Raw genomic sequence first — 27,310 nt, 5'->3', positions numbered from 1 at the left:
ACACTACTATTTACAGAGGGCTCTATGAGGGGTACTATCTACAGGGGGCTCTATGAGGGGCACTATCTACAGGGGGCTCTATGAGGGGCACTTTCTACAGGGGTACTGTTTGTGTGGTGCATTACTTTACAGCGTTTAACACAATTTTATTTATGGGTACAGTGTATGGTACTATTATATTCAGGAGCACAGTGTGTATCCCTATTATATTCGACGGCACAGTGTATGATGCTATTATATTTAGGAGCACAGTATGGTACTATTATATTCAGGGGCACAATGTATGGTACTATTATATTCAGGAGCACAGTGTGTAGCACTATTATATTTGGCGGCACAGTGTATGATGCTATTATATTTTGGAGCACAGTGTATGATACTATTCTATTCAGGGGCAGAGTGTATAGTACTATTATATTCAGGAGCACAGCGTGTAGCACTATTATATTTTCGAGGACACAGTGTATGACACTATTATATTTAGGGGCATAGAGTATGGCACCATGAGAATTTTCTCTTCGTTTATAGGTGCGAAAATGTTAGAAAAGTGAGGAGCCGAACACATCTGAGCGGCAAACTGCAGAAATGGGTCGTGGACGGGAGAAGTCATCATAGATGCCTGGACCATATGGAAAAGAAAAGAGAAAAGCAACGACTCCAATCTGAGTCTCCAGAAGTCGTCACTGGTGAGTCACTAGATGTAAATGTTTATTCTCTCTGTGACTGATCAGTACTGTAGTCACTGTATGATCTGCAGTGAGATGATGTGTGTATCATTCTTTTTTGTGAAACAGCAACTCCCCGCATATCCTTACCATTGTTCTGGCTATACTGGGAGCTGTAGTTTTATGCCATACAAGCTTATATGGCAGGTGTTAAACTGAATTTGCAAATGATCTCTGTAGTGAGCTGTATTTGTGCTTGTACTGTATTTATGTACTGAGCTTGGTTCTAGAGTCATAACAACCAAGCCCAATACGTATATACAGCACCAAAAAGAAGCTTATTACATATATACAATTCCAGAACCAAGCTCAGCATGTAAATACAGCACCAGAACAAAGCTCAGTACATTTATACAGCACCACAACAAAGCTTAGTACATATATACAGCTCCACAACAAGGCGCAGTACATAAATACAATACCAAAACCAAGCTCAGTACATATATACAGCACCAGAGCAAAGCTCAGTACATATATACAGCACCAGAACAAAGCTCAGTACAAAAATACAGCCCCAGAACAAAGCTCAGTACATATAAACAGCACCACAACAAAGCTCAGTACATATATATATCACCACAACAAAACTCAGTACATAAATACAATACCAAAACCAAGCTCAGTACATATATACTGTCACGATCTGTGGGTGTGCGGGCCGCACCGCCGTAGCGGGATGGCAGCTGGCCAAACTACAGTGTACCAAGTCAATAAATATATTGTCCAAGCACTAGGGTACCTGTGATAGTCCAGACAGTAGCAACGGCAGGCACAGATGGGATCTTGACGGGAGGCAATGCAAACGAGACAGATGAAACCAAACATGTGGTGTAACACAGCAGACGTGGCCGATGGCAGAACTCGACTCCAATACTATAGCGGGCACAGGAACAACTCCAACACGGGATGCAGGATACAGGTAGCAGGGCACGGGAAGAACGGGAACAGGATAACACTAAGGGACCATTTTCAAGATTAAGAGAGGAATACGAACAGCGCTCAGGCAGGGAGTGAAAGGGCAGGGCGCCTTTTATAGTCCAGAGTGATTAGGGCTAATTTGTGATATAATTCATGTGCGCACGCACCCTACGGGACAAAGCCGAGCAGAGCGGAAGCCAGCACTCACAGATCCATGGCCGCGGCCGCCGAGGGAGCTGCAGTCCATGGCCGTGTACGCTGCAGTATCCCCCCTCTTTCAGCCCCTCTTCTTGGGGCCAGAGCGAGAGAGAAATTTCTTCATGAGGGTAGGGGCATTAAGGTTCTCTTCTGGCTCCCAGGAGCTCTCCTCAGGACTTTGAGAAAGAATCTGGAGGCCGTGAAACGGCCGTAGGCCAGCTATCTTGTCCGTGATTCCCGTGATATGCCTGCCCCAGTTTATTGAAATAAAAGCACCTTTGGAAAACGGTGAGTGCCGTGCTGTAATGACGGGGTGGGGAGACAGACAGGTGAGCCCTAATCTACCCGCCACTCAGTCCTTGCCTACTTGCACGGCCCGTCCTAGGCGACGGCGTACAACTGGGCGACGGTCCCTACGCTCAATATGTGCATGACAGACAAACAGACAAGGGTACACAGAAACTAAGGGAAATGGGGCAGTTGCCCACGGCAACACCGTGAGCAACAAGAGTAGTGAACGAGCCGAGTCAAACCAGGAGTGTACGAGGTACCAAACGCAGAGCAGGAGAGTAGTCAATAAAGCCAGGGTCAATATGAAGCAGAGGACAATAGTACAAGCAGCAGCAGAGCCAGGAAACAGGCAGAATCACAGGCAAAGGAGGAGCAGGAAATGAAGGTATAAATAGACAGAGGGCGGGAGCTAGCTCCGTCTGGCCAGGCTGTAATAGGCTCTCCCACTCCTCAGCCTCCCAGCCTGAGTAGTAGCAGATCGAGTCACTCTATCAGACTTAGGAGCAGGTGCAGACTGATTAACCACGAGCTGTGTCTGGCAGACCCTTTACAGTACCCCCCTTTTATGAGGGGCCACTGGACCCTTTCTAGGTGGACCTGGCTTATTGGGGAATCGAAGATGGAACCTCCTGAGCAATACCCCAGCGTGAACATCCCGGGCGGGTACCCAAGTCCTCTCCTCAGGCCCGTATCCTCTCCAATGGACCAGGTACTGGAGGGAGCCTTGGACCATCCTGCTGTCCACAATCTTGGCCACGTCGAATTCTACCCCTTCAGGGGTGAGAACAGGGTCCGGAGGTTTCCTCGAGGGAGCCAAGGACGGGGAGCAGTGTTTCAGGAGGGAGGCATGAAACACGTTGTGTATTCGAAAAGACGGGGGTAACTCCAGTCGGAAGGAGACAAGGTTAAGGACTTCAATGACCTTGGCCTTGGCAGGGTCCATGCGGAATTCATGAGGAGTGAGGATTTGAACCAAAAATGGTATCTCCTGCACCCCAAACACACATTTTTCGGTTTTAGCAAACAGTTTGTTTTTCCGAATGGCCTGGAGCACCTTCCACACATGCTCAATGTGGGAGGACCAGTCCTTGGAAAACACAAGTATGTCATCAAGGTACACTACAAGAAATACCCCCAGGTAGTCTCTTAAAATCTCATTTATGACATTCTGGAAGACAGCAGGAGCATTACACAACCCAAAGGGCATGACGAGGTATTCGAAATGACCTTCGGGCGTGTTAAACGCAGTCTTCCACTCATCCCCCTCTCTGATGCGGATAAGGTTATAAGCCCCCCGTAGATCAAACTTAGAGAACGATTGGGCCCCCTGAACCTGATTGAAGAGATCAGGAATCAAAGGAAGGGGATACTGGTTCCTTACAGTGACCTTATTCAAGTTTCGGTAATCGATGCACGGCATAAGACCACCATCCTTCTTCCCTATGAAGAAGAAGCCAGCACCTACCAGAGAAGTAGAGGGGCGAACCCTTGGCCAGGCATTCCTGGATATACTCTCTCATGGCTTCACGTTCGGGAAGAGATTAAATATCCTACCCTTAGGGAGCTTAGCTCCTGGTAGCAAATCAATTGCGCAATCGTATTCTCTATGAGGAGGTAACACTTCGGAGGCCTTTTTAGAAAAAAACATCAGCGAAGTCCTGAATAAACTCAGGTAGAGTGTTCACCTCCTCAGGGAGAGAAATAAAATTAACAGAAAAACATAACGTCATGCATTCATTACCCCATTTGGTAAGATCCCCAGTATTCCAGTTAAACGTGGGATTATGCATCTGCAACCAGGGAAGGCCTAAAACTAAATCGGACGATAATCCCTGCATCACCAATACAGAGCACTGCTCCAAATGCATGGAGCCAACAAGGAATTCAAAAACAGGTGTATGCTGCGTAAAATAACTATTAGCAAGTGGAGTGGAGTCGATACCCACTACCGGGACAGGTTTAGGCAAATCAATCAATGGCATAGCTAGAGACATAGCAAATTCCACAGACATAATATTAGCAGAAGACCCTGAATCCACGAAGGCACTGCTGGTGGCAGACCTACCCTCAAAAGAGACCTGAAAGGGAAGCGAGATCTTATTAGGTTTCATATTTACGGGAAATACCTGTGCGCCCAAGTGACCTCCCCGATGGTTACTTAGGCGCAGAAGTTCTTCCGGCTGCTTATTCATACGCCTAGGACAGTTGTTCACTTGATGCTTGTCATCCCCACAGTAGAAGCAGAGACCATTCTTCCTGCGGAGCTCTCTACGTTGTTGGGGAGACACGGAGGCCCCGGGTTGCATTGGTTCATCCAAGTTTTCCGTGGAAGAACAAAGCAACGGAACCTCGGGAGCCATCATGGGGGAGCCAGAGGAGAAAGCACAAAAACTTTCAAGTCATCGTTCCCTGAGACGTCGGTCAAGACGTACCGCTAAAGCCATAACCTGATCTAGAGAGTCAGAAGAGGGATAGCTAACTAACAGGTCTTTCAGGGCGTTCGACAGACCCAATCTAAACTGGCACCTCAAGGCAGGGTCATTCCACCGAGAAGCTACACACCACTACCTAAAGTCAGAACAGTACTCCTCAACGGGTCTCTTACCCTGACGTAAGGTCACCAAGTGACACTCGGCAAAGGCAGTCTTGTCAGTCTCGTCATATTTGAGCCCGAGAGCAGAAAAAAAAAATCAACAGAGGAAAGTTCAGGGGTGTCAGGAGCCAAGGAGAAGGCCCATTCTTGGGGCCCGTCCTGGTGCCGGGACATAATTACACCCACTCGCTGGCTCTCAGAACCTGAGGAGTGGGGCCTTAGACGGAAATAGATCCTACAACTCTCCCGAAAGGAGAAAAAAGTCTTCCGGTCCCCTGAGAACCAGTCAGGCAACTTGAGGTGGGGTTCAAGAGGTGAGGTGGGGGGCACTACCAGGGTAGCAGCATGCTGGTTGTTCCTCTGAGCCAGGGCTTAGATCCTGTAGGGAGAGGCCCTGCATTTGCTGAGCCAGGGTCTCAAGGGGGTCCATTGTTGTGTCAGGGACCAGGGTAGAAAAGGTATATGGGCCTGTGATTATCTAATGACAAGGTGGGGAGACAAACAGGTGAGCCCTAATCTACCCGCCACTCAGTCCCTGCCTACTTGCACGGCCCGTCCTAGGTGACGGCGTACAACTGGGTGACGGTCCCTACGCTCAATATGTGCATGACAGACAAACAGACAAGGGTACACAGAAACTAAGGGAAATGGGGCAGTTGCCCACGGCAACACAGTGAGCAACAAGAGTAGTGAACGAGCCGAGTCAAACCAGGAGTGTACGAGGTACCAAACGCAGAGCAGGAGAGTAGTCAATAAAGCCAGGGTCAATATGAAGCAGAGGACAATAGTACAAGCAGCAGCAGAGCCAGGAAACAGGCAGAATCACAGGCAAAGGAGGAGCAGGAAATGAAGGTATAAATAGACAGGGGGCGGGAGCTAGCTCCGTCTGGCCAGGCTGTGATAGGCTCTCCCACTCCTCAGCCTCTCAGCCTGAGTGGTAGCAGATCGAGTCACTCTATCAGACTTAGGATCAGGTGCAGACTGATTAACCACGGGCGTCGACACAGAAGCGGTGTCTGGCAGATCCTTTACACGTGCAGTCTATTTTCTTTGTGCTGTGTACCTTTTCTCAGGACCAAACCCTCCCCAGTCCACCAAATAGAAAGTCCTTCCTCCTACCTTCTTGCAGTCCAGGATCTCCTTCACCTCAAACACATCAGATGAACTGCTGGTAGCAACTACGGGACTAGGAGTCTTACTGTAGTGGTTCAGGACCATCAGGTGGGACACATGAAAGGAGTTGGGGATTCTGAGGGTAGGAAGCAGCCGAAGCTTATAGGAGACAGTGTTTATCTGTTGTAGTGTCTCAAAGTGTCTGAGGAACCTGGGAGCAAACTTGTATGAAGGCACCTTTAAACAGATATTCCGGGAGGACAGCCAGACTTTGGTACCTGGAAGATACTGAGGCGGCTCTCTTCTTCTTATATCCGCTTTTCGCTTCATGCTATCAGAATAGAGGACCGGGTCTGTTGCCAGATTTGCAGAAAGTCCCCAAATGCAGAGTCAGTGGCGGGTACCTGAGATGTAGCCGAAACAGGAAGAAAGATTCTAGGATGCTGACCGTACACAATGTAGAATAGTGTGGAAGTGGTGGACTCACTTGTGTGATTTTTGTATGAGAACTCGACCCATGGAAGCAGCTGTACCCAGTCATCATGCTGCATGGAGATGAAGTGGCGGAGATAATTCTCCATGATCTGGTTAATCCTCTCGACTTGACCATTGGACTGGGGGTGATAGACTGAGGAAAAGTCCAATTTCACATCCAGGAGTTTACAGAGGGCTCTCCAGAATTTTGAGCTGAACTGAACCCCCCGATGACACACAATGTGAAGGGGCAAGCCATGCAAGCAGAAGATGTGCTGGATGAAGAGATTTGTCAGTCGAGGAGCAAAATGAAGGGCGGTCAGCGGGATAAAATCTTCATCTTCAAGTACCGGTCCACCACCACCTAGACAGTGTTGCATCCTGCTGAGGGAGGAAGGTCTGTGACAAAGTCAATCGCAATGTGCTGCCAGGGAGCATTGGGTACGGGCAAAGGTTGGAGCAGATTGGCAGGCTTGCAGTGAGCAACCTTATTAGAAGCACACACAGCGCAGGAAAACACATAGTCCACAACATCTTTGGGTAGCATGGGCCACCAGAAATGACGAGTAATCAGGTCTCGGGTCTTACAAACACCAGTGTGCCCAGCCAGTTTAGAGCTGTGTCCTCAGAGGAGAATTCTTCTCCTGTCTGACAACCGAACAAAAGTTCTCCCCGGAGGGATGTCTTTAACCTGCAAAGTATTGTCAGTGACAATGCAGGACGGATCTATGATACTTTGAGGGGACTCCACCGTGTCCTCCATTTCAAACGACCTGGACAGGGCATCAGCCCTTACATTTTTGTCAGCGGGATGGCAGTGGAGCACAAATTGGAAAACGAGTGAAGAACAGCGACCACCTGGCTTGACGAGCGTTTAGCCTTTGAGCCGACTGGAGATATGTGAGGGATATCAGTATGGGGTGAGATATCAGTATGGGGTGAGCTGCGCTCTCTAGCAGATATCCCCACTCCTCCAGAGCCAACTTGATGGCCAGTAGCTCCCAATTCCCAATAGAGTAGTTGTGCTCTGCAGGGGAATAAAATCTTGAGTAATCGCCACATCCTATTGCCTTTCCTTTGGAGCTCCTCTCGAACAGAAGTGCACCTGCACCAACAGAAGAATCGTCCACTTCCAATGGGAACTGCCGAGATACGTCAGGATGATGGAGGATCGAGGCTAAAGTGAAGGCTTTCTTGAGGCTATTAAATGCAGATTCTGCCTATGGAGTCCACACCTTGGCGTTTACACATTTTTTAGTAAGAGTAGAGATGGTGGCCATCAGTGAAGAGAAATTTGGTATAAATTGCCGGTAGAAGTTAGCGAATCCCAAAAAATGCTGTATGGCCGGCAGGCCCTGAGGACGTGGCCACTCCAGGACAGACTTTACTTTCTCAGGATCCATCTTGAGACCCTGATCCGAGATGATGTAGCCCAGGAAGGGCAAAGAATATTTTTCAAAAGTACATTTCTCCAACTTGGCATATAGGCGATATCGGTGTGTTGTCGGATCTGGGGAGAAAAACGAAATGTCATCAAGATAGACTACAACGCAGACATAGTGGAGGTCTCTGAAGATATCATTGACAAATTCTTGGCAGACCGAGGGAGCGTTACACAGCATGTACTGAGCTTTGTTCTGATGCTGTATATATGTAATGAGCTTTGTTCTGGTGTTGTATTTAGCTACTGAGCTTTGTTCTGGTGCTGTATATATGTACTGAGCTTTGTTCTGGTGCTGTATTTATGTACTTAGCTTGGTTCTTATGCTGTATATATGTACTGAGCTTTGTTCTGGAGCTGTATTTATGTACTGAGCTTTGTTCTGGTGCTGCATTTATGTACTGAGCTTTGTTCTGGTGCTTTATATATGTACTGAGCTTTGTTCTTGTGCTGTATATATTTACTGAGATTGGTTCTGGTGTTGTATTTAGCTACTGAGCTTTGTTCTGGTGCTGTATTTATGTACTGAGCTTTGTTCTGGTGCTGTATCTATGTACTTAACTTGGTTCTGATGCTGTATAGATCTACTGAGCTTGGTTCTGGAGCTGTATTTATGTACTGAGCTTTGTTCTGGTGATGTATATATGTACTGAGCTTTGTTCTTGTGCTGTATATATGTACTGAGATTGGTTCTGGTGTTGTATTTAGCTACTGAGCTTTGTTCTGGTGCTGTATATATGTACTGAGCTTTGCTCTGGTGCTGTATCTATTTACTTAGCTTGGTTCTGATGCTGTATATATCTACTGAGCTTTGTTCTGGAGCTGTATTTATGTACTGAGCTTTGTTCTGGTGCTGCATTTATGTACTGCACTTTGTTCTGGTGCTGTATATATGTACTGAGCTTCGTTCTGGTGCTTTATATATGTACTGAGCTTGGTTCTTGTGTTGAATTTTTGTATTGAGCTTTGTACTGATGCTGTATTTATGTACTGAGCTTGCTACTGGTGCTGTATTTATGTACTGAGTTTGGTTTTGGTGCTGTATATATGTACTGAGCTTTGTTTTGGTGCTGTACATATGTACTGAGCTTGGTTCTGGTGTTGTATATACGTACTGAGCTTGTTCTTGTGCTGTATATATATACTGAGCTTGCATCTGGTGTTGTATTTATGCACTAATCTTGGTTTAGGTGCTGTATATATGTACTGAGCTTTGTTTTTGTGCTGTATATTTGTATTTAGCTTGGTTCTGGTGTTGTATTTATGTACTGAGTGTAATGATGGGGGTAGAGAAACAGACAAGTGAACCCTAATCTACCCGCAACTCAGTCCCTGCCTACTTGCAAGGACCCGCCCTAGGCGACGGGGTACAACTGGGCGACGGTCCCTACGCTCAGTAAGTGCACGACAGACAAACAGACAAGGGTACAAAGAAGCTAAGGGAAATGGGGCAGTTGCCCACGGCAACACCGTGAGCAACAAGAGTGGTGAACGAGCCGAGTCAAACCAGGAGTGTATGAGGTACCAAACGCAGAGCAGGAGAGTAGTGAACAAGCCGAGTCAAACCAGGAGTGTACGAGGTACCGCAGAGCAGGAGAGTAGTTAGTAAGCCAGGGTCAATATGAAGCAGGGTCAAATAGTTCAGAAGCTGCAGCAGGGCCAGGAAACCAAACGAGAAGAATCACAAGCAAGGAGTAACAGGAAAGGCAGGTATAAATAGACAGAGGGCGGGAGCTAGCTCCGTCTGGCCAGGCCGTGATAGGCTCTCCCACTCCTAAGCCTGCCCTCCTGAGTGGTGGAAGATGGAGTCAGTCTCACAGACATAGAAGCAGGTGCAGACTGATTACCTATGGGCGTTGACACAAAAGCTGTGCCTGGCTGATCCTTTACACTGAGCTTGGTTCTGGTTTTGTATTTATGTACTGAGCTTGGTTCTGGTGTTGTATTTATGTAATCAGCTTTGTTCTGGTGCTGTATATATGTATTGAGCTTGGTTCTGGTGATGTATTTATGTACTGAGCTTGGTTCTGGTACCATATCTGTGCATTAGCCAGAGATTTGTCATGGCTTACTGTGCACACCACACTGTCCTCCACCCTTCTGACAGTGCACAGCCCCACTAAATTTGCTGAGCATGCTAAGGATATTGAATGTGCGCATATAGGTCTGTATGTAATGGGTGAGTGTAATATAATGTTTGGGTAGGTAGTTATGTATGCCTATGTTATTATATGCATAGTGTGGAAATCCACACTAAAACATTCTGGACAGGGAATTTCCTTATTTAGAGTTCACCTTAATATAGGATGTATTTGGAATATCGTAATAGTTTTATTTTATTAAAATCATTTTCCATGGCGCGATACACCGCAAAACACTGGGACCCCACCCCACCCCCCCCGGTGCGTATGTTTTTGTCCACCAAACAGGGAACCTGTTGTTAAAAATTTGAATCCAACCCCTGTAACGATAGAGAGATAGATAGATAGATAGATAGATAGACAGCACAGATATAGCAGCACTGTGACAATGACTCCAGGTGCAGGCGCGCAGGTTTCCGATCCACATTCCCAACAGTCAATAGAAGAAGAATACCACAGAACTCCAGAACTATATATATATATTAGTATAAACACAACATTTTTGGTTTTGATTTTTACTTTCTATTTGTTTCAGGAGACAAAGTCATACCATTGATTGTTCCTCAATGTGGAAAATGCAGATGTTGCCTAAATCCAGAGAGTAACCTCTGCTACAAAAATTAGTATGTATTAGATGTATTGATGTATGTAACAATTTACATATAAAGTTCAAATATACAGAGGTCAGAACCTTGGGGTTAGGGCCATTATCTGAAGCAGGAACAATGGGGCAGATTTACTATTGGTGATGTGTCAGAAACCAATCACCAACCAGTCACACAGTGACTATTACAATAGTTACAATCACAAAGTACACAATATTTCCTGCCAAACAATGTGCCCATAAACAGAAATGTCCGATCTATTTGACCTATATTTAATATTTATTATTTTGGTGGCGATAAGAGGTTTTGGCAAATGTAATATCTATTTGGTTTGTTGAACGATGCATTGAAAGATGTGGCCTCTCGCTGGTTTTTAAATGCCTTATATAAAGTACTTACAAAAAGTGATCAATACAATAAATATATATTTATTGGTGATCTAATTGTGTTTCCATTACTTATATAGCTTTGGCAAATGTGATGGTACAATAATGGACAACTCCACCAGATTTACCTGCAAAGGTATCGGTGTTTACAACTTCCTTGGTACTAGCACTTTCACGGAGTACACTGTAGTGGATGATATTTCTGTTGCTAAAATCCACGATGATGCTCCGCTGGATAAAGTCTGCTTGATAGGCTGTGGATTTTCTACTGGATATGGCTCAGCTATAAATACTGCAAAAGTAAGAACAGAGCGTGCATTATAACCTTGTATGGGAGTCTGTGTAAATGTTTCCAATACAAAATATGTAATGAGCAATGCTTATTAATTCGTCTTGTCTGCAATTTTAGCAAAATGGAATACACAACATTGTGAAATACAATTAACCCCTTAACAATCGCCGTATAGTGTTTTCTCGGCGGCCGTTCAGGGTAGTTCTGAAGCGCCGCGTTTTCACGTTGGCACTTCAGAAGAACTTTTCCCGCTTTGTGCAGGGTGCTCCTGATGCCTGGGCTGTTGCTAACAGCATCGGGCTTCAGAGCAACGATCAGAGATCACTAGCAGATAATGCGCTCAATAGCGATCATCGCATCTGAGTGGTTTTAGAGGGATGGAGCTCCCTCTTTCAACCCACTGGCACCCCGCGTGCATCGCGGGGTGCCGATGGTTTCTATGGCAACCTGGGGGCCTAACAAAGGCCCCCCAGATCTGCCTTTAGCAATTGCCTGTTAGGCCATGCCAGAGGCATGACCTAACAGGTGCCTGTCAGTTTTAAACTGACAGGCATAATACACTGCAATACAAAAGTAATGCAGTGTATTATAAAAGCGATTAAAAGATTGCACAGTGAAGTCCCCTAGTGGAACTAAAAAAAAAGTTAAATAAAGTTTGAAATAAATAAATAAAAGTCCCAAGTAAAAAAAAAATAAAAAACCCACTTTTTCCCCTTACAAAATACTTTATTATGAAAAAAAGTAAAAAGTTACAGATATTTGGTATTGTCATGTCCGTAACGACTCCAACTATAAAAGGATTACAATGTATAACCCACACAGTGAACACCGTAAAAAATAAAATAGAAAACAATGTCAGAATTGCTGTTTTCCGTACATCCTACCTTCAAAAAAATTTGATAAAAAGTGATCAAAAAGTCACAGGTACCGATAAAAACTACAAGTCGTCCCTAAAAAAAAAACCCTCATACAGCTAAGTCGGTGGAAAAATAAAAAAATTATTGCTCAATTTTGAAAAAAAAGTGTTTTTACTGTCTAAAAGTAGTAAAAGATAAAAAAACTATATAAATATGGTATCACTGCAATCATAACGACCTGCTGAATAAAGTTTTTATGTTATTTATACCACACGGTAAATGGCGTAAAATGAAAGACGCAAAAAAGAATGGCAAAATTTCTGTTTTTTTTTCCAGTACCCCACTAAAAAAGTTAATCAATAAATTATATGTACCCCAAAATGGTGCTATTTAAAAATACAACTTGTCCCACAAAAAAAAAAGTTTTATGTCGACGGAAAAATAAAAAAAGTTATAGCTCTTCGAATGCGACAAACACGTAAAAAATTGCTTGGTCATTAAGGTTTGAAATACCTTCGGTATTAAGGGTTTAAGTATGCCAAAATGCGCATTGGTTATATCACTTGCATTACGTATGAAAGTCTATGTCCACTTAGGAAACCATATTTTATTGTTCCATTAAAAATAAAAAATGAAGCAACTTTGCAAATAGTCTTCTTAAAAAATATTATCATTTTATGTTTACAGCTCCTACACAGGCCCATGTGTTTCCATGGTAACAGACCACAAACCCTGTGTAGTCTGAACCTGCAGTCATACTTCCGTCTTTCTGTCCCCTACTCAGCACTAATGTATATTTGATGGCTTGATAGGTTAGTCAATTCAGCCTTCAGCATAAATTTTTTACAAATCATGATTATATGGAAGTTACAATGACTTTAGACTACTGCTTCTCTGCATTAGAGGGTAATTGTAATCTAAACCACGTCCCTAGACTGTGCAGACACCTGTTGTTAGATAAAACATAAACCAATGTATAACACCTGCGCCCTTTTTATAATAATGTAGAAGCCAGGGCAAAAGTCAGTATTATATATCCATCTATTATCTGCAATGACACATAGTTAGTATTAGATATAGCTCCTTTTAGTGTCCCACTAAATAGATGTTAGCGAAAACAGTTTTTACCTTGCAACATATAAACGTTCACAATGTGATTGAGTAGTTTCATATTTTTAGTATATTAGATACATTGATGTGATATATACCAATTTACAGTGGCACTGTTCTGTATATATTGTCCATACTGCTAGGAAAGGCTGTGCCATATACACAGAGCTATGCTCCTTTACTCAAATCGTATGCCTCTATCTCAAATCATACTTTACCTTAAGTATTGAAAAACGGTTGGCACCTCCTTTCCGGTAGACTAGATTATGAAATATGCAAGTAAATAAACCAATTTAATGCATCCATTATTTATTAAATGGTACCTTTTTCTCTGTTTTCTTTTCTTTATTTTTTCTCTGGGTTAAAAGAGGAATTTAGTCATAAATGTATCTAGGGCGGCAACAAGCTTGGCAATTTTCCAGGGACCCTGTTTAACAGTGGTCCCTTAGAGGACACAAAACCCAGGAACAAACTAAAACCACCCAGTATTATTTAGTGGTGTGCGTAGTGGTATTACAGTACTTGGAAATGTAATTGCATTATTAATGTTTTACCGATTACAGGTTAAGCCCGGCTCTACATGTGCAGTATTTGGTTTAGGAGGAGTTGGTTTGTCTGTGATAATCGGATGTAAAGTAGCTGGAGCTTCCAGAATTATTGGAGTTGATATAAACACTAATAAATTTGCAAAAGCCAAAGAGCTTGGAGCCACTGAATGTATCAACCCCAAAGATTATGACCGTCCTTTCAATGAGGTGTTGGCAGAGATGACTGATGACGGAGTGGACTATGCCTTTGAGGTCATTGGAAACACTGAAGTCATGGTTAGTAATAGAACAGTTATGACAAATTAATTTATTCTGGATTATTTCTTGAATTCTTGTACATTTGTTTAGGAATCTGCTCTGTCTTCTTCTCACTTTGGGTGTGGAACCACCATAATTGTTGGAGTAGCTCCTTCAAATGCCAAGATGTCTTTTGATCCATTGATTCTTCTCACTGGTCGAACCCTAAAGGGATCATCATTTGGAGGTAATGCATTACGTAGCAAGTAGGTGCTGGATACAAAAAAGCAAAGCAAGTAGTAAAGCAATGAGGTTGCTGCTTTATTTTAAAAAAATAAAAAAATTAAGTCCTGGGATTTGATCTATTGCAATAAGCAACTCCTCCACTTTTCCTTTGCACTAATCTGATCAATCTATTTAGACTGGACCAGGATACTGTACAACTCACCTTTACGACTGATACTGAATTTTGTTAACATAATTGTTTAGTAAACTTTGCTCATACGCTCATGGAGTTTGCATTGCGTTATTCTATGGAAGTGTTGCAACGTTAGAGAATCTAAACAAGCAGAGCCTCAGTTTAAAGCATGAGGGAGGGAAAAATGCAGGGAGGGAACAACAGTCTCAGCCTCTGACATTTTCAAAATCTACGGCTCCAATAAATGCCAACCGGCACTGTAGCTGATCAAATAAAAGCCAAACCTCATGAATATTAATAGCATCTAAGCACTAACCAAAGTCTAGTGACCAATAAATATATTTTGAAGACCAAATATGCACTTTTACTTTAAGGGTATGTTCACACAGGGCGTATACGCTGCGTAAAAGTACACAGCGTATCTGCCATGGATGCCACATGGAATTCCGGCCGAAAAACTACACCACATTGAGGTGCAGTTTTTCGGCTGGAATGTCCGCTGCGGAAAATAGCAGGTAAAATAAAAAAGCTTATATTTACGGTAGCCGTGGCGATGCGTCCCTCTGACATCCTGCATCCAGGCCTCCTGAGATGACGTTTCGTTAATATGTAAAATAACTCCCAGTACAATGTCACATTTAGCCATTAACCCCTTAATGACCAGGCCAATTTTAATTTTTTAATTTTTGTTTTTTCCTCCTCGCATTCTAAAAGTGATTACTTTTTTATTTTCCCATCGAGATAGCCGTACGAGGGCTTGTTTTTTGCGGAACGAGTTGTAGTTTTTCATGGCTCCATTCCATTACCATGGAATGGAATGAAAAACTCAAAATAAATTCTTTGTGGGGTGAAATGGGCAATAAACAGCAATTCCACCATTGTTTTTATGGTTTTGTGTGGTAAAACGACATGTTAACTTTAATCTTCGGGTTGATACAATTACGGCGATACCAAATTTACATAGTTTTTTTGTGTTTTACCACTTTTACAAGGAAAATACTATTTGTTAAAAAAAAATTACTTTGTGTCGCCATATTCAGAAAGCCATAACTTTTTTTTTTTTACGCAGTATGAGGGCATATTTTTTTGCAGGTCAGGCTGTAGTTTTTATTGGGGAGCTAAGGTAACCAGAAAATAGCAATTCTGCCGTTTCAAATTTTTTCTTTTTACAGCGTTTACCGTGTGGGTTAAATAATGTTATATTGTAATTGTTTTAGTATTTCATTTTTTTGGGCATTAAAAAACTTCAACTGTTTTTTATTTTATTTATTTCTAAGTCTCCGTAGGGAACTTGAACCAGCGATCTTTGGAGTGCCTATACTATAAACTGCAATTCAATTTTTTTGTGGTATATCGTGATTTTGACAGGCTTCTATTAAGGCCTGGCAGGGCTAAACCCTTTTTCCAACATCCCCTGTATATATAAATTAGTCCTTCTGAATGAATTAGAATATTATGAAAAAGTTAATTTTTTTCAGTAATTCAATTCAAAAAGTGAAACTCATATATTATATAGATTCATTACACACAGAGTGTTCTATTTCCAGCATTTTTTTCTTTTAATGTTGACGATTATGGCTAACAGCTAATGAAAACCCAAAATTTAGTCTCTCAGAAAATGTGAATATTATATAAGCCCAATTTCAAAAATGATTTTTAATACCAAAATGTAGGCCTACTGAAAAGTATGTACAGTATATGCACTCAATACTTGGTCGTGGCTTCTTTTGCATCAATTACAGTATCAATGCGTCGTGGCATGGAGGCGATCAGCCTGTAGCACTGCTGAGTGTCACGATCTAGAGGTATGTGGACCCACTAGGCCGCTCCGCAGTAACGGAGAGGCAGCTGACCAACTCACAGTCTATGCACAAAGTCTATGGTAGGAGTGTAGCACAAGGGTACCTGGGTTAGTCCGGATGGTGGCAAGGGCTCGCGCGCGCACCTTAACAGTGAGAGCAGGACCAGCCGGCCGTGGGTGCTGGTGTTTCCTAGGAGGTAGACGCCGGCAGGAAGCCAACGGACCGCGGTCGTGGGCGTTGCCAGTTAATGAATGGCGGTGGTCCGCGACCACAGTCATGACAATACCCCCCCTTACGCCCCCTGTTCTTAAGTCTGGAGTGCAAGAGGAACTTCCTTATGAGGGTAGGAGCATTGAGGTTCTCTTCTGGCTCCCAAACCCTCTCCAGTCCACTAGATAGAAGGTTCTTCCTCCTATTCTCTTAATGTCCAGAATCTCTTTTACCTCGAACACATCAGATGACCCGCTGGGAAGAGGTTCAGAACCACAGCCTTAAGAAGGGACACGTGGAATTAGTTTGGGATCTTGAGAGTGGGAGACAACCGAAGTTTATAGGATACAGGGTTAATCCGTTGCAGAACTTCGAAAGGACCGAGGAATCTGGGAGCAAATTTGTGGGAGGGCATCTTGAGATGAATGTTTCTGGAAGATACCCAGACCTTGACTCCAGAAGAGAACTGAGGAGGAACTTTTCTTCACTGCTTGGAGATTCGCAGACTTACTCTGAAGCCAGATGTGAATAAACGTCCCAAAAGAAGAATTGGCTGCTAGTACCCGAGTCATGGCTGGCACAGGAAGAGGAACTCGAGGATGGTGGCTGTACACAATGTGGAAGGGAGACGAGGCAGTAGACTCACTTGTGTGATTATTGTACGAGAACTCCGCCCAAGGCAGAAGTTGCACCCAATTGTCATGTTGGGCAGAAACTAAATGGCGGAGATAGCTCTCCAAAATTTGATTGGTCCTCTCCACTTGACCATTGGACTGTGGGTGACAGGCAGAGGATAAGTCCAGCTTTACATCTAACAGGTTGCATAGGGATCTCCAGAACTCGCATGTAAACTGTACTCCTGGGTCCGAGACAATATGCAGAGGAAGGCCGTGCAGGCGTAGAATAAACAAATTTGCAATGCGAGGGCTAGTCAGTGGAACAAAATGTGCCATTTTTGAGAAACGATCCACCACTACCCAGATAGTAGTACATCCAGCAGAAGAAGGAAGGACATCGCAATATACTGCCAAGGGGCATAATGAACAGGCAGGCGGAATGTCTCTGATTTGCAGGGGGTTAGCAGCAATAATCCTAGAAGGATCTATAATATATTGAGGAGTCTCCTCAGAGTCATTGGTTTCAAAGGAGCGAGACAGTGCGTCTGCCTTCTCATTCTTGTCTGCAGGACGGAAGTGAAGCAAAAACTGAAATCGGGCAAACAACACCGAACATCTGGCCTGGTGTGGATTTAACCATTTGGTCGACTGTAGATATGTGAGGTTTTTGTGGTCTGTATAAATGATAATAGGATGAATAGCACACTCCAGCAAGTGTCTCAACTCCTCTAAGGCCAACTTGACGGCCAGCAATTCCTGATCCCCGATTGAATAGTTGCGTTCTGCTGGGGAGAATAATTTTGAGAAGAAGCCACAAGCCATCATCTTGCCTTTTGGAATTCTTTTGGCACAGTAGTGCTCCCGCACCTACGGAAGAGGCGTCTACCTCCAGAAGAAATTGCAGAGAAGCATCAGGGTGATGGAGAACAGATGCTGAGGTAAAAGCGCTTGTGAGATCCGAAAATGCAGATTCTGCCTCCCGAGGCCAGACCTTGGCGTTCTCCCCCTTTTTGGTGAGGTCCGAGATTGGGGCAGTCAGAGATGAGAAGTTCGGGATGAACTGCCGATAGAAGTTTGCAAATCCCAGAATTAGTTTTATGGAACGAAGATCCTGAAATCGTGGTCATTCTAAGACAGATCTCATTTTCTGAGGATCCATCTTGAGACCACTGTCAGACACGATGTAGCCCAGGAAGGGAAAAAAGTTCCTCTCTAACACACATTTCTCGAGTTTAGCATAGACGGTTCCCCCTTAACCGCAAGAGAACTTGGCGAACGTGCTTCCGATGTGTCAACAAATCAGGTGAGTAAATCAGGATGTCGTACAGATAGACCACCACACAAACATGCAGTAGGTCTCGGAAAATGTCAATCACAAATTCCTGGAACATAGCTGGGGCGTTACATAGTCCAAAAGGCATTACGAGGTATTCATAATGGCCGTCTCGGGTGTTAAATGCAGTTTTCCACTCGTCCCCCTTGCGGATACTGATCAAGTGATAAGCTCCACGTAGATCCAGCTTTGTGAACTCCATGGCCCCACGAATTCTATCAAAAAGTTCGGAGATGAGTGGTAGATGGTACTTATTCTTGACCGTAATTTGTTTCAGACACCGGTAGTCGATGCATGGACGAAGAGATCCGTCAATGAACCCTCTCTTGAGGTTCTCCTTAACGTAGACAGACATGGCTAGGATCTCTGGCAGGGAGAGAGGATAAACTCGACCTCTAGGTGGCGAGGCGTCAGGAAGTAATTCAACAGGGCAATCATAGATACGATGGGGGGGAAGCGTCTCTGCCTCCTTCTTACTAAAGACGTCCGCAAAACTAGCATACTGTGATGGTACATCGGAGAGTGACTGAGGCAGTGCCGGGAAAACAAGACGAACCTGTGGCAGGCAGGGGGCAAGGCACTTGGGACCCCATTGGAGGACCTCACGGAACTCCAGTCAAGAACCGGAGCATGTAGTCGGAGCCAAGGCAGGCCCAACAGGACAGGATTGATGGCTTTAGGCAGGACAAGTCAACTGTGTTATATCAAGTCCAGAGTCAACGCAGCCGTCTACCAGGAAATTTTAGAGCACTTCATGTTTCCTTCTGCTGACAAGCTTTATGGAGTTGCTGATTTAATTTTCCAGCAGGACTTGGCACCTGCCCACACTGACAAAAGTACCAATACCTGGTTTAACCCCTTAAGGACGCAGCCTATTTTTGGCCTAAAGGCTCAGAGCCCATTTTTCAAATCTGACATATTTCACTTTATGTGGTAATAGCTTCGGAATGCTTAAACCTATCCAAGCGATTCTGAGATTGTTTTCTCATGAGACATTGGGCTTTATGTTAGTGGTAAAATTTGGCCGATATATTCAGTGTTTATTTGTGAAAAATTGCAAAATTGTAAAACAGACGGTTATACCACCAAAAATAGTTACTAGTTCACATTTCCCATATGTCTATTTTAGATTGGCATTGTTTTTTGAACATTCTTTTATTTTTCTTGGACGTTACAAGGTTTAGAACATAAACAGCAATTTCTCATATTTTTAAGAAAATTTCAAAAGCCTTTTTTTAAGGTACCTGTTCAGTTCTGAAGTGGCTTTGAGGAGCCTATGTATTATAAACCCCCATAAAACACCCCATTTTAAAAACTAGACCCCCTCAAAGTATTCAAAACAGCATTTAGAAGTTTTTTTTAACCCTTTATGCATTTCACAGGAATTAAAGCAAAGTGGAGGTGACATTTGCAAATGTCATTTTTCTTGCTGAATTTCAATGTTATTCCATTTTTTTCTGTAACACAGAAGGTTTTACCAGAGAAACACTACTAAATATGTATTGCCCAGATTCTGCAGTTTTTAGAAATGTCCCACATGTGGCTCTAGTGTGCTCGTGGACTAAAACACAAGCCCCAGAAGCAAAGAAGCACCTTGTGCAATTTGGGGCCTCTTTTTTTATTAGAATATATTTTAGGCAGCATGCCAGGTTTGAAGAGGTGTTGAGGTGCCAAAACAGTAGGAATCCCCCAATAGTGACCCCATTTTGGAAACTAAACCCCTCAAGAAATTCATTTATGGTTGTTGTGACCATTTTGACCCCACAGTTTTTACACAGCATGTATTGGAATTGGGCTGTGAAATAAAAAAAATGATTTTTTTTCCAATAAAATGTAGTTTTTCATCAACATTTCTTATTTTCACAAGGAACAAAATACCCCATTTTGTTGCCCAATTTCTCCGGCGTATTTTACAGACGGTACTGGAACTGTTTTTCAATGAGTCAATGAAAAACGGCTCCAAAAACGGCCCAAAAGGTGACATGCACTTCTTTTTCACGGGTGTCATTTTACGCGCTGTATTTTGACAGCAACACGTAAAATAACACCTCGTGGGAACAGAACACCGTAAAACCCATTGAAAGCAATGGGCAGATGTTTGTAGGCGTAATGGAGACGTTTTTCAGGCGTAATTCAAGGCGTAAAACGGCTGAATTACATCTGAAAACAGTGCGTGTGAACATACCCTTACAATAAACCATTATTTAACGCGCACGGTGAACGGCGTAAAAAAATCAAAATTGAAAAACGCCCAAATCGCTGTTTTTTTTAATCAACTTAGATCTCAAAATTTGTTTTTAATAAAAAGTGATGAAAAAGTTGTATGTACCAAAAAATTATACCGATAAAAACTACAGCTCGACCCGCAAAACATAAGCCCTCACACTACTCAATCGACAAAAAATGAAAAAGTTATGGCTCTCAGAATGTGGCAACACAAAACAAAATTTTTCTTTAACAAAGTGTTTTGTTTTTTTTTTAAATTGTAAAATATAAAAAAAACAATATAAATTTGATATCACCGTAATCGTATTTAGCCACAGAATAAAGTTAAATTGTTGTTTTTACGGTGAAAGACGTAAAAACGAAACCCAAAAAACAATGGAAGAATCGCAGTTTTTTCCAATTTCAGCCCGCAAAATAATTATTTTGAGTTTCCCAGTACATTATATGGTACTTTAAGGGTATGTTCACACGCTGAGCCAAAAACGTCTGAAAATACGGAGCTGTTTTCAAGGGAAAACAGCACCTGATTTTCAGACGTTTTTTGAGCAACTCACGTTTTTCGTGGCGTTTTTCGCGCCATTTTCGCAGCGTTTTTGCACCGTTTTTTTTGACCGTTTTTGGAGCTGTTTTTAATAGTGTATGAGAAAACGGCTCCAAAAAAGTCCCAAGAAGTGTCCTGCACTTGTTTTGACGAGGCTGTAATTTTACGCATCGTCTTTTGACAGCTGTCAAACGACGACGCGTAAATTACAGGTCGTCGGCACAGTACGTCGGCAAACCCATTCAAATGAATGGGCAGATGTTTGCCGACGTATTGGAGCCGTATTTTCAGGCGTAAATCGAGGCATTATACGCCTCGTTTACGCCTGAAAATAGGTCGTGTGAACCCAGCCTAAATGCTACCAATAGAAACTACAACTCCTCCCACAAAAAAATAGCCCTCACACCACTCTATTGATGAAAATTAAAAAAGTTATGGCTCTTGGAAGGCGGGGAGTGAAAAACGAAAATCTAAAAATGTCTTGTTCCTGAAAGGGTTAAATGTGCAGAATCAAAGTTATCTTTGATTATGTTCGTTGCGGTAAGGTGTCGGCTGTATTCAGCCAAAACCCGCTGAGTATGGAGCGCACTAAGCCTGTGAGCACACTTTATACTTCCCTTTAACGCCTATACCAGATATGTAAGTCACAATGCGTTAGGGGTTAAAGAAGACTCGAGAACATAAGGTGGGATAAATTGGCCACAGCAGCCATTTATTGAGAAAAATATAACAGAATTCTTTGATAAATAACCATCAATAACCATTCAATCAAATATTCAAAACACCTGAATGCAACCAGCGTTACTAACACATTACCAACAACACCCGTCAGACCACCACAAACAATTAACACATAAAACAGGGGAAGTCCTCGGTGCTACAAAATATTGAGGCGGCAATCTGCCCACACTAGTTTTACAAGGTATCGGTAAGCCCTGCAGATGCCATAATGTAAACAGCCACCAAACTCTTGAGGGCTAACATCCTAAGGAGCACCCCCACCGTCAAGCCGGACAGTGTAAGTCACACCTTTAAAGAGGCTCTGTCACCAGATTTTCAAACCCCTATATCCTAATGCAGCAGATCGGCGCTGCAATGTAGATTACAGTAACGTGTTTTTTTTTTTTTGCACTGCCAGAAGCTGGGTGGTAATGAAGAGAAGTGGATGATGCTGATTCGTCAGCATCATACACTTCTATTCACAACGCCCAGCTAGTAAAACAAGTAAAAACGCCCAGATGTAACAAACACAATACATGCCCAGTTGGACATAACTTTTAACACGCCCAGTTGTACATAAGAAAGGCTCATTTGCATAAATATAAAAATGGTCATAACTTGGCCAAAAATGCTCGTTTTTGAAAAAAAAACAAACGTTACTGTTATCTACATTGCAGCGCCGATCTGCTTCAATAGGAGATAGGGGGTTTGGAAATCTGGTGAGAGAGCCTCTTTAAATTATGGGGGATACATACCCACAATGCATCCCCCCCACTACTTTTTCCACCAACTCCAAGAACTCCTCCCGCCATGATGAGAGACATAAGATAGAAACACAAAAATAGGACCACTAAACCACAAAGACACGTATCTCAACAAAAAAAAAAATGGGCGGGCGGGAATGCTGTTCCTGTGCTGCTCACGCTGCCAATGACCGGGAAATCCAGTAAGAAGGGTGAGTCTTATTAACTAGATCCCGCCTTCTCTCCACCCACCCGCTGAATATGGCCACGTTGGGACCCGCAGGTTGCCGCGACACTACAGTCACAAGCAATCCTTCAAGTTCTCGTGATAACTTGCGGGTTGCACAGGCAAGAGATACTGGCACGCTGCTCACATGGTGCATCATTATTAATAGAGCTCTCCCTATACAGATCTGTTCTAAATAATTATGGTGAACATTAACTTAATAAAAAATATTCTATATTTGTCAGAGCTCTCAGTGTGGAGGGGGGGGCATACTAATTTTTGCTATGAGGCCCTATGATTTCTGTGTACACCCGTGCCTAGAAGAGGGCATTTCTATGACAAACTATTTTTCATTCTCTACAGAAGTCCAGTGTAGGCTGTCAGGGAGCCACTAGATGGTGCAGTAAAGTAAAAAACGACCAATAGTTGAAAAAATGTTTCCGTTCACAATAATTCTAACAACTGCTAGATAACAAAATACAATGTAATATGTTGTGAAATTGAAACATAGTAACAAATAAAAATGGCAACTAAATATAGAAATTTTGAAAACCACGGTACAGAAAAATATAGTGTATATAATTCAAGAAATTAAATAGGTAGAATCAATACATTATAACATGTATCTGGCCCTATTTTTTACAGGTTGGAAGAGTAGAGATCACGTACCAAAACTTGTGTGTGATTATATGAATAAGAAGTTTAATTTGGATAAACTGATAACACACAAATTGGGTTTTGAGAAGATCAATGAAGGATTCCAGCTTTTGTGCAATGGAGAAAGGTATGTAAATGTTATACCTTGAAATTAATGAGGACCTATCAGTTCTGAGAAAAAGACAAAAAGTGCCAGTGGATGACGTTATACGTATTATTTCCTATATTTATCATAAGCAGAACAGATTTCCCTCAGTATTACAGGACACAATTTAAACTTTCATTTCAGCAGAGTAAAATCCAAATCTTCTTCTGTGGGAGGTACCAAATGTGAGGGGGAGGAGCTGACTTTATACAGCATCTGAATGGCAAAGTGGAGCCTTGTGCTCAGATCTGGTCAGGAGTAGGGGGTGAGAGAATTAATTCACTTGTTTTATCGTTATCTTGCTTTGCTGCTCCATAGAATACAATGGGAGAATCGATTTCCCCATATTTCTCATAAATCCACCAAAAGCAAAACTCAAACCTTGTGAATTAATTCCCCAATGCATCGTAATGAGTGAACAATCAGCGAAGTACATATCGGGCGAAAACATTTCTCACCTCTCGCTCAAAGTCTAAACTTTACTTCATATAAAATATTGTTATTTTATCAGCCATGCAATAAGATTTCCCTGTGCATTATGCAGCCCAGATAGAGGAGAATACAGCTGCTTGTAAAAGGATGTTAACACAGTGCGGATACGCTGCGTAAAAGTACACAGCGTATCCACCCTGAACCCTACAGGGAATTCTGGCCAAAAAAACACACTAAATTGTGGTGCAGTTTTTCGTGCAGTATGTTTACTGCGGAAAACAGCAGGTTTTAAAAAAAATACGTTTAATTGCCTGTGATTGACTGCAGCAGTCACATAAGATGCAATGTTGTCCCAAGAGGCCCGCCTGGACGAAGAAGTAAAGAGAATGGGTATGTTTAATTATTTTTTTTTCTAAATTATGGTTTTTGTGCCAGTATCACAGATTTTCCACTGCAAAACTCACAATTCAACGGGGAGAATCCGCAACAGAAAACCAGCAATTTGCATCATAAATTGACTTGCTACAGATTAAAAAACAGCACCGCGGTCGATTTATTAATGTTTTTAGGCAGATTTTTAATGCAGAGTGTGGATGAGATTTGTTCAAATCTCATCCACTCTGCTGCTGCTGTACTATGCTGCGGATTTTCACTATGAAAAATCTGCAGTATTTACACTATGTGTGAACATACCGTAATGTGTTAATCTAGCAGCAGCCACTGAAAAGAAAGCTGTGACAGGATTACGTCTGCTGCTTCTTCTAGCCTCCCTCCCTATAACAGGAATCCATCGTATATTGCTGCTAAATTGGAGCAAAGATCTCCCCTATGTTTATATGCTACACATATACGCCCAACCCCCTCACAGTGGGTTCTCCCTGCTCATGAGCAGGAAATCTCACACAGCGGTAAAAGTCTAGTGAGACTTTGACTGCACTTTTTCAGCTGAAGTCGAAATTTCTGGGACTGAAAATCAGTTCCATTCATCAGAATGGGGCTTGTATAAATCCATGAATCTGCTGCACAAACAACCTTATTCAAATGAATGGAACTGATTTTCAGTTGCAAAAATTCTGCAACAAATCTGCTGCGTGTGAACTTAGACTTAGGGTGAAACAAATTATGCAAATTAATAGATTCAGGGTGATGTCACATTTAACTAGTAGAATTCATTGCATTTCTGGCTGCTAAGGTAAGATACTGTAGAGGATATGCTGGTGTTAAAATTTTCTTCTTAACATAATCTAAACCAAATTTACAATAGTCATATCCCTTATATGAACTTGGGTACCTAGGTTGGTCGCTTGTCCTGCACTCAAACACAAATATGACATTATATTGTAATGATGCCCACTTATTACTAAAGTGTAACTATGCTCTGATTTATAGCGAAGCTAATGGATATGTTTTTTATCTGCAGTATCCGCACAGTGCTGACTCTATAAAGACCGGCTTCTATCAAGTTTAGTCGAGTGGCAAATTTCTACTTCCGATTAGTGAATCATTCTGTTCCTCCATCCTACTAATACGTGTATTGTTGTTGTTTTGTTTTTTTTGAGCATATAAGGGAGAAAATAGAAATAAAATAAATGCTTGTATGAGATTCTTTACTTTAGATCTTTTGTAAGGATGGGTTCACACATCGCGTTTGAAATGCGTTTTTGCAAAGAAACGCTGCAAAAAACACATTTTAACCACGACATGTGGTCTAAGATTGTTTAGTCACATAGTATGTATTTTTGCACTACTACCATTTACCGAAATACTAGATGTTTAACTACTCTATTTTGAGTCATAATAAAAAGATATATGTATATACTCATGGCAAGAGACAAGGACAAATGCACCATCCTAATCCTCAGATCTTTTCGCATTTGACATAGTTGACCATAACATCTTACTACATAGATTTAAAGTGACCCTCCAGTCCCCACAAAAAAATAAACTTGCGATACTAGAATGATTTTTAACTTACCTAGTGTCCATCCCGTTGGTTCTTCTCTGTTTCATAGTCTGCATGTCCGAGACACACCCCCTCCTCCTCCTTCACTGCCCTCTATTGGACCAGTGCTATTGACGTCATCGCTGGTCCATCGTTACTAACACATCAGAGGGCAGTGAAGGAGGAGGGGACGTGTCTCAAACATGCAGACTACGCTACCTGTGCAATGTTGGATGGAAGGCAACGGGGACCGAGAACGAGGCAACGGAGAGAGAAGAACCACTGGACACTAGGTAAGTTAAAAATTATACTATTGCTGGTTTATTTTTTTCTGGGGAGTGAAGGGTCGCTTTAAAGGGTTACTTACATCTCAGACATTTATGGCATATACACAGTATATGCTTGGCTGTTTCCATAACTCCCATAGACTAGAATGGAAAGAGCCACACGTATTTGCAGTCCCCTTTCCATTCATCTTCTGCCTGGATGCAACGGCAAGTGGCCGCATCACCAGGCGGAACAGGGGTTTGGGGTCCACCATTGTCCAAATAGAATGAGGGTCCCAGACCTGGGACCCGCACCTATCACACGCTCAGGGCATATCTTGTGGATATGTCATAAATGTATGAGATTGGTATAACCCTTTAAAAAGTTTTGTGGAATTGATGCCACAGTTCTTTAGTGCTTTAGTTCCTTCTTGGCTGGCAGACTACAAAGAGTATCTCTTGGCTCATCCTCCTCCTCCTCACCAGTTCCCTCATAATATGGAGAACCACAGGGCTAAGTTCTATCCACAATGCTGTTTGCAGCTTACATGCTACCACTAGGCAAAATAATCCAAAGCCACAGTCTGGCATACCACTGAGATGCAGAATATACTCAACAATACCTATTTTGTGAGCCCGGAGTCAATGACCGTTCTCTAGCTATAAATTCCTGCTTAGCTAAACAAAAAGAATGGATGAATGCAGGCTGGCTAAAACTGAACCCGGACAAAACTGAAGTTCTCTGGGTCGTGGATCAGCATCTAACAGAAAATGGAAACTTACACATCCAACACTTCTATCCTTGGGATACACAATCCTACAAACCTCAGACCATGTGCATAATTTGGGTTTAGTTATTGTTGGGGAACTACTGACTCTCAGGAACCAGATATTGGCTATTATTAAATCTTCATTCTTCCACATGAGGAACATGTAAAAAATGAAACACCTTATTTACTATAAGCGCTATCAACACTAGTACATGCCTTTATTAACTCACGACTGGACTACTGTAATGCCCTATATGTAGGCCTACCAGAGAAAGCGATACGCCACCGCCAGTTAGTTAAAAAAAACTGCAGCTAGGATAATATCCAAACAAC

The 27,310-nt window shown here is 42.6% G+C and overlaps 1 protein-coding gene across 1 annotated transcript in view; it reads left to right on the top strand.

Moving 5' to 3' along the window:
• Window positions 1-25,602, top strand: part of LOC142757576 (alcohol dehydrogenase 1-like) — a 48,217-nt gene extending 22,615 nt beyond the window's left edge. The window contains exons 4-9 of the mRNA XM_075860629.1: window positions 10,430-10,517; window positions 10,966-11,185; window positions 13,708-13,968; window positions 14,041-14,176; window positions 23,411-23,549; window positions 25,420-25,602. Coding sequence (XP_075716744.1) covers window positions 10,430-10,517; window positions 10,966-11,185; window positions 13,708-13,968; window positions 14,041-14,176; window positions 23,411-23,549; window positions 25,420-25,444 — 869 coding nt within the window. The 3' untranslated portion in view covers window positions 25,445-25,602. The remainder of the gene's footprint in view (window positions 1-10,429; window positions 10,518-10,965; window positions 11,186-13,707; window positions 13,969-14,040; window positions 14,177-23,410; window positions 23,550-25,419) is intronic.
• Window positions 25,603-27,310: the final 1,708 nt, after the last annotated feature.

This window comes from Rhinoderma darwinii, chromosome 1, assembly GCF_050947455.1.
Source record: "Rhinoderma darwinii isolate aRhiDar2 chromosome 1, aRhiDar2.hap1, whole genome shotgun sequence".
NCBI lineage: Eukaryota > Metazoa > Chordata > Amphibia > Anura > Rhinodermatidae > Rhinoderma > Rhinoderma darwinii.
Note: the sequence above shows the minus strand (reverse complement) of the source record. Positions and strands in the feature narration are given on the sequence as shown.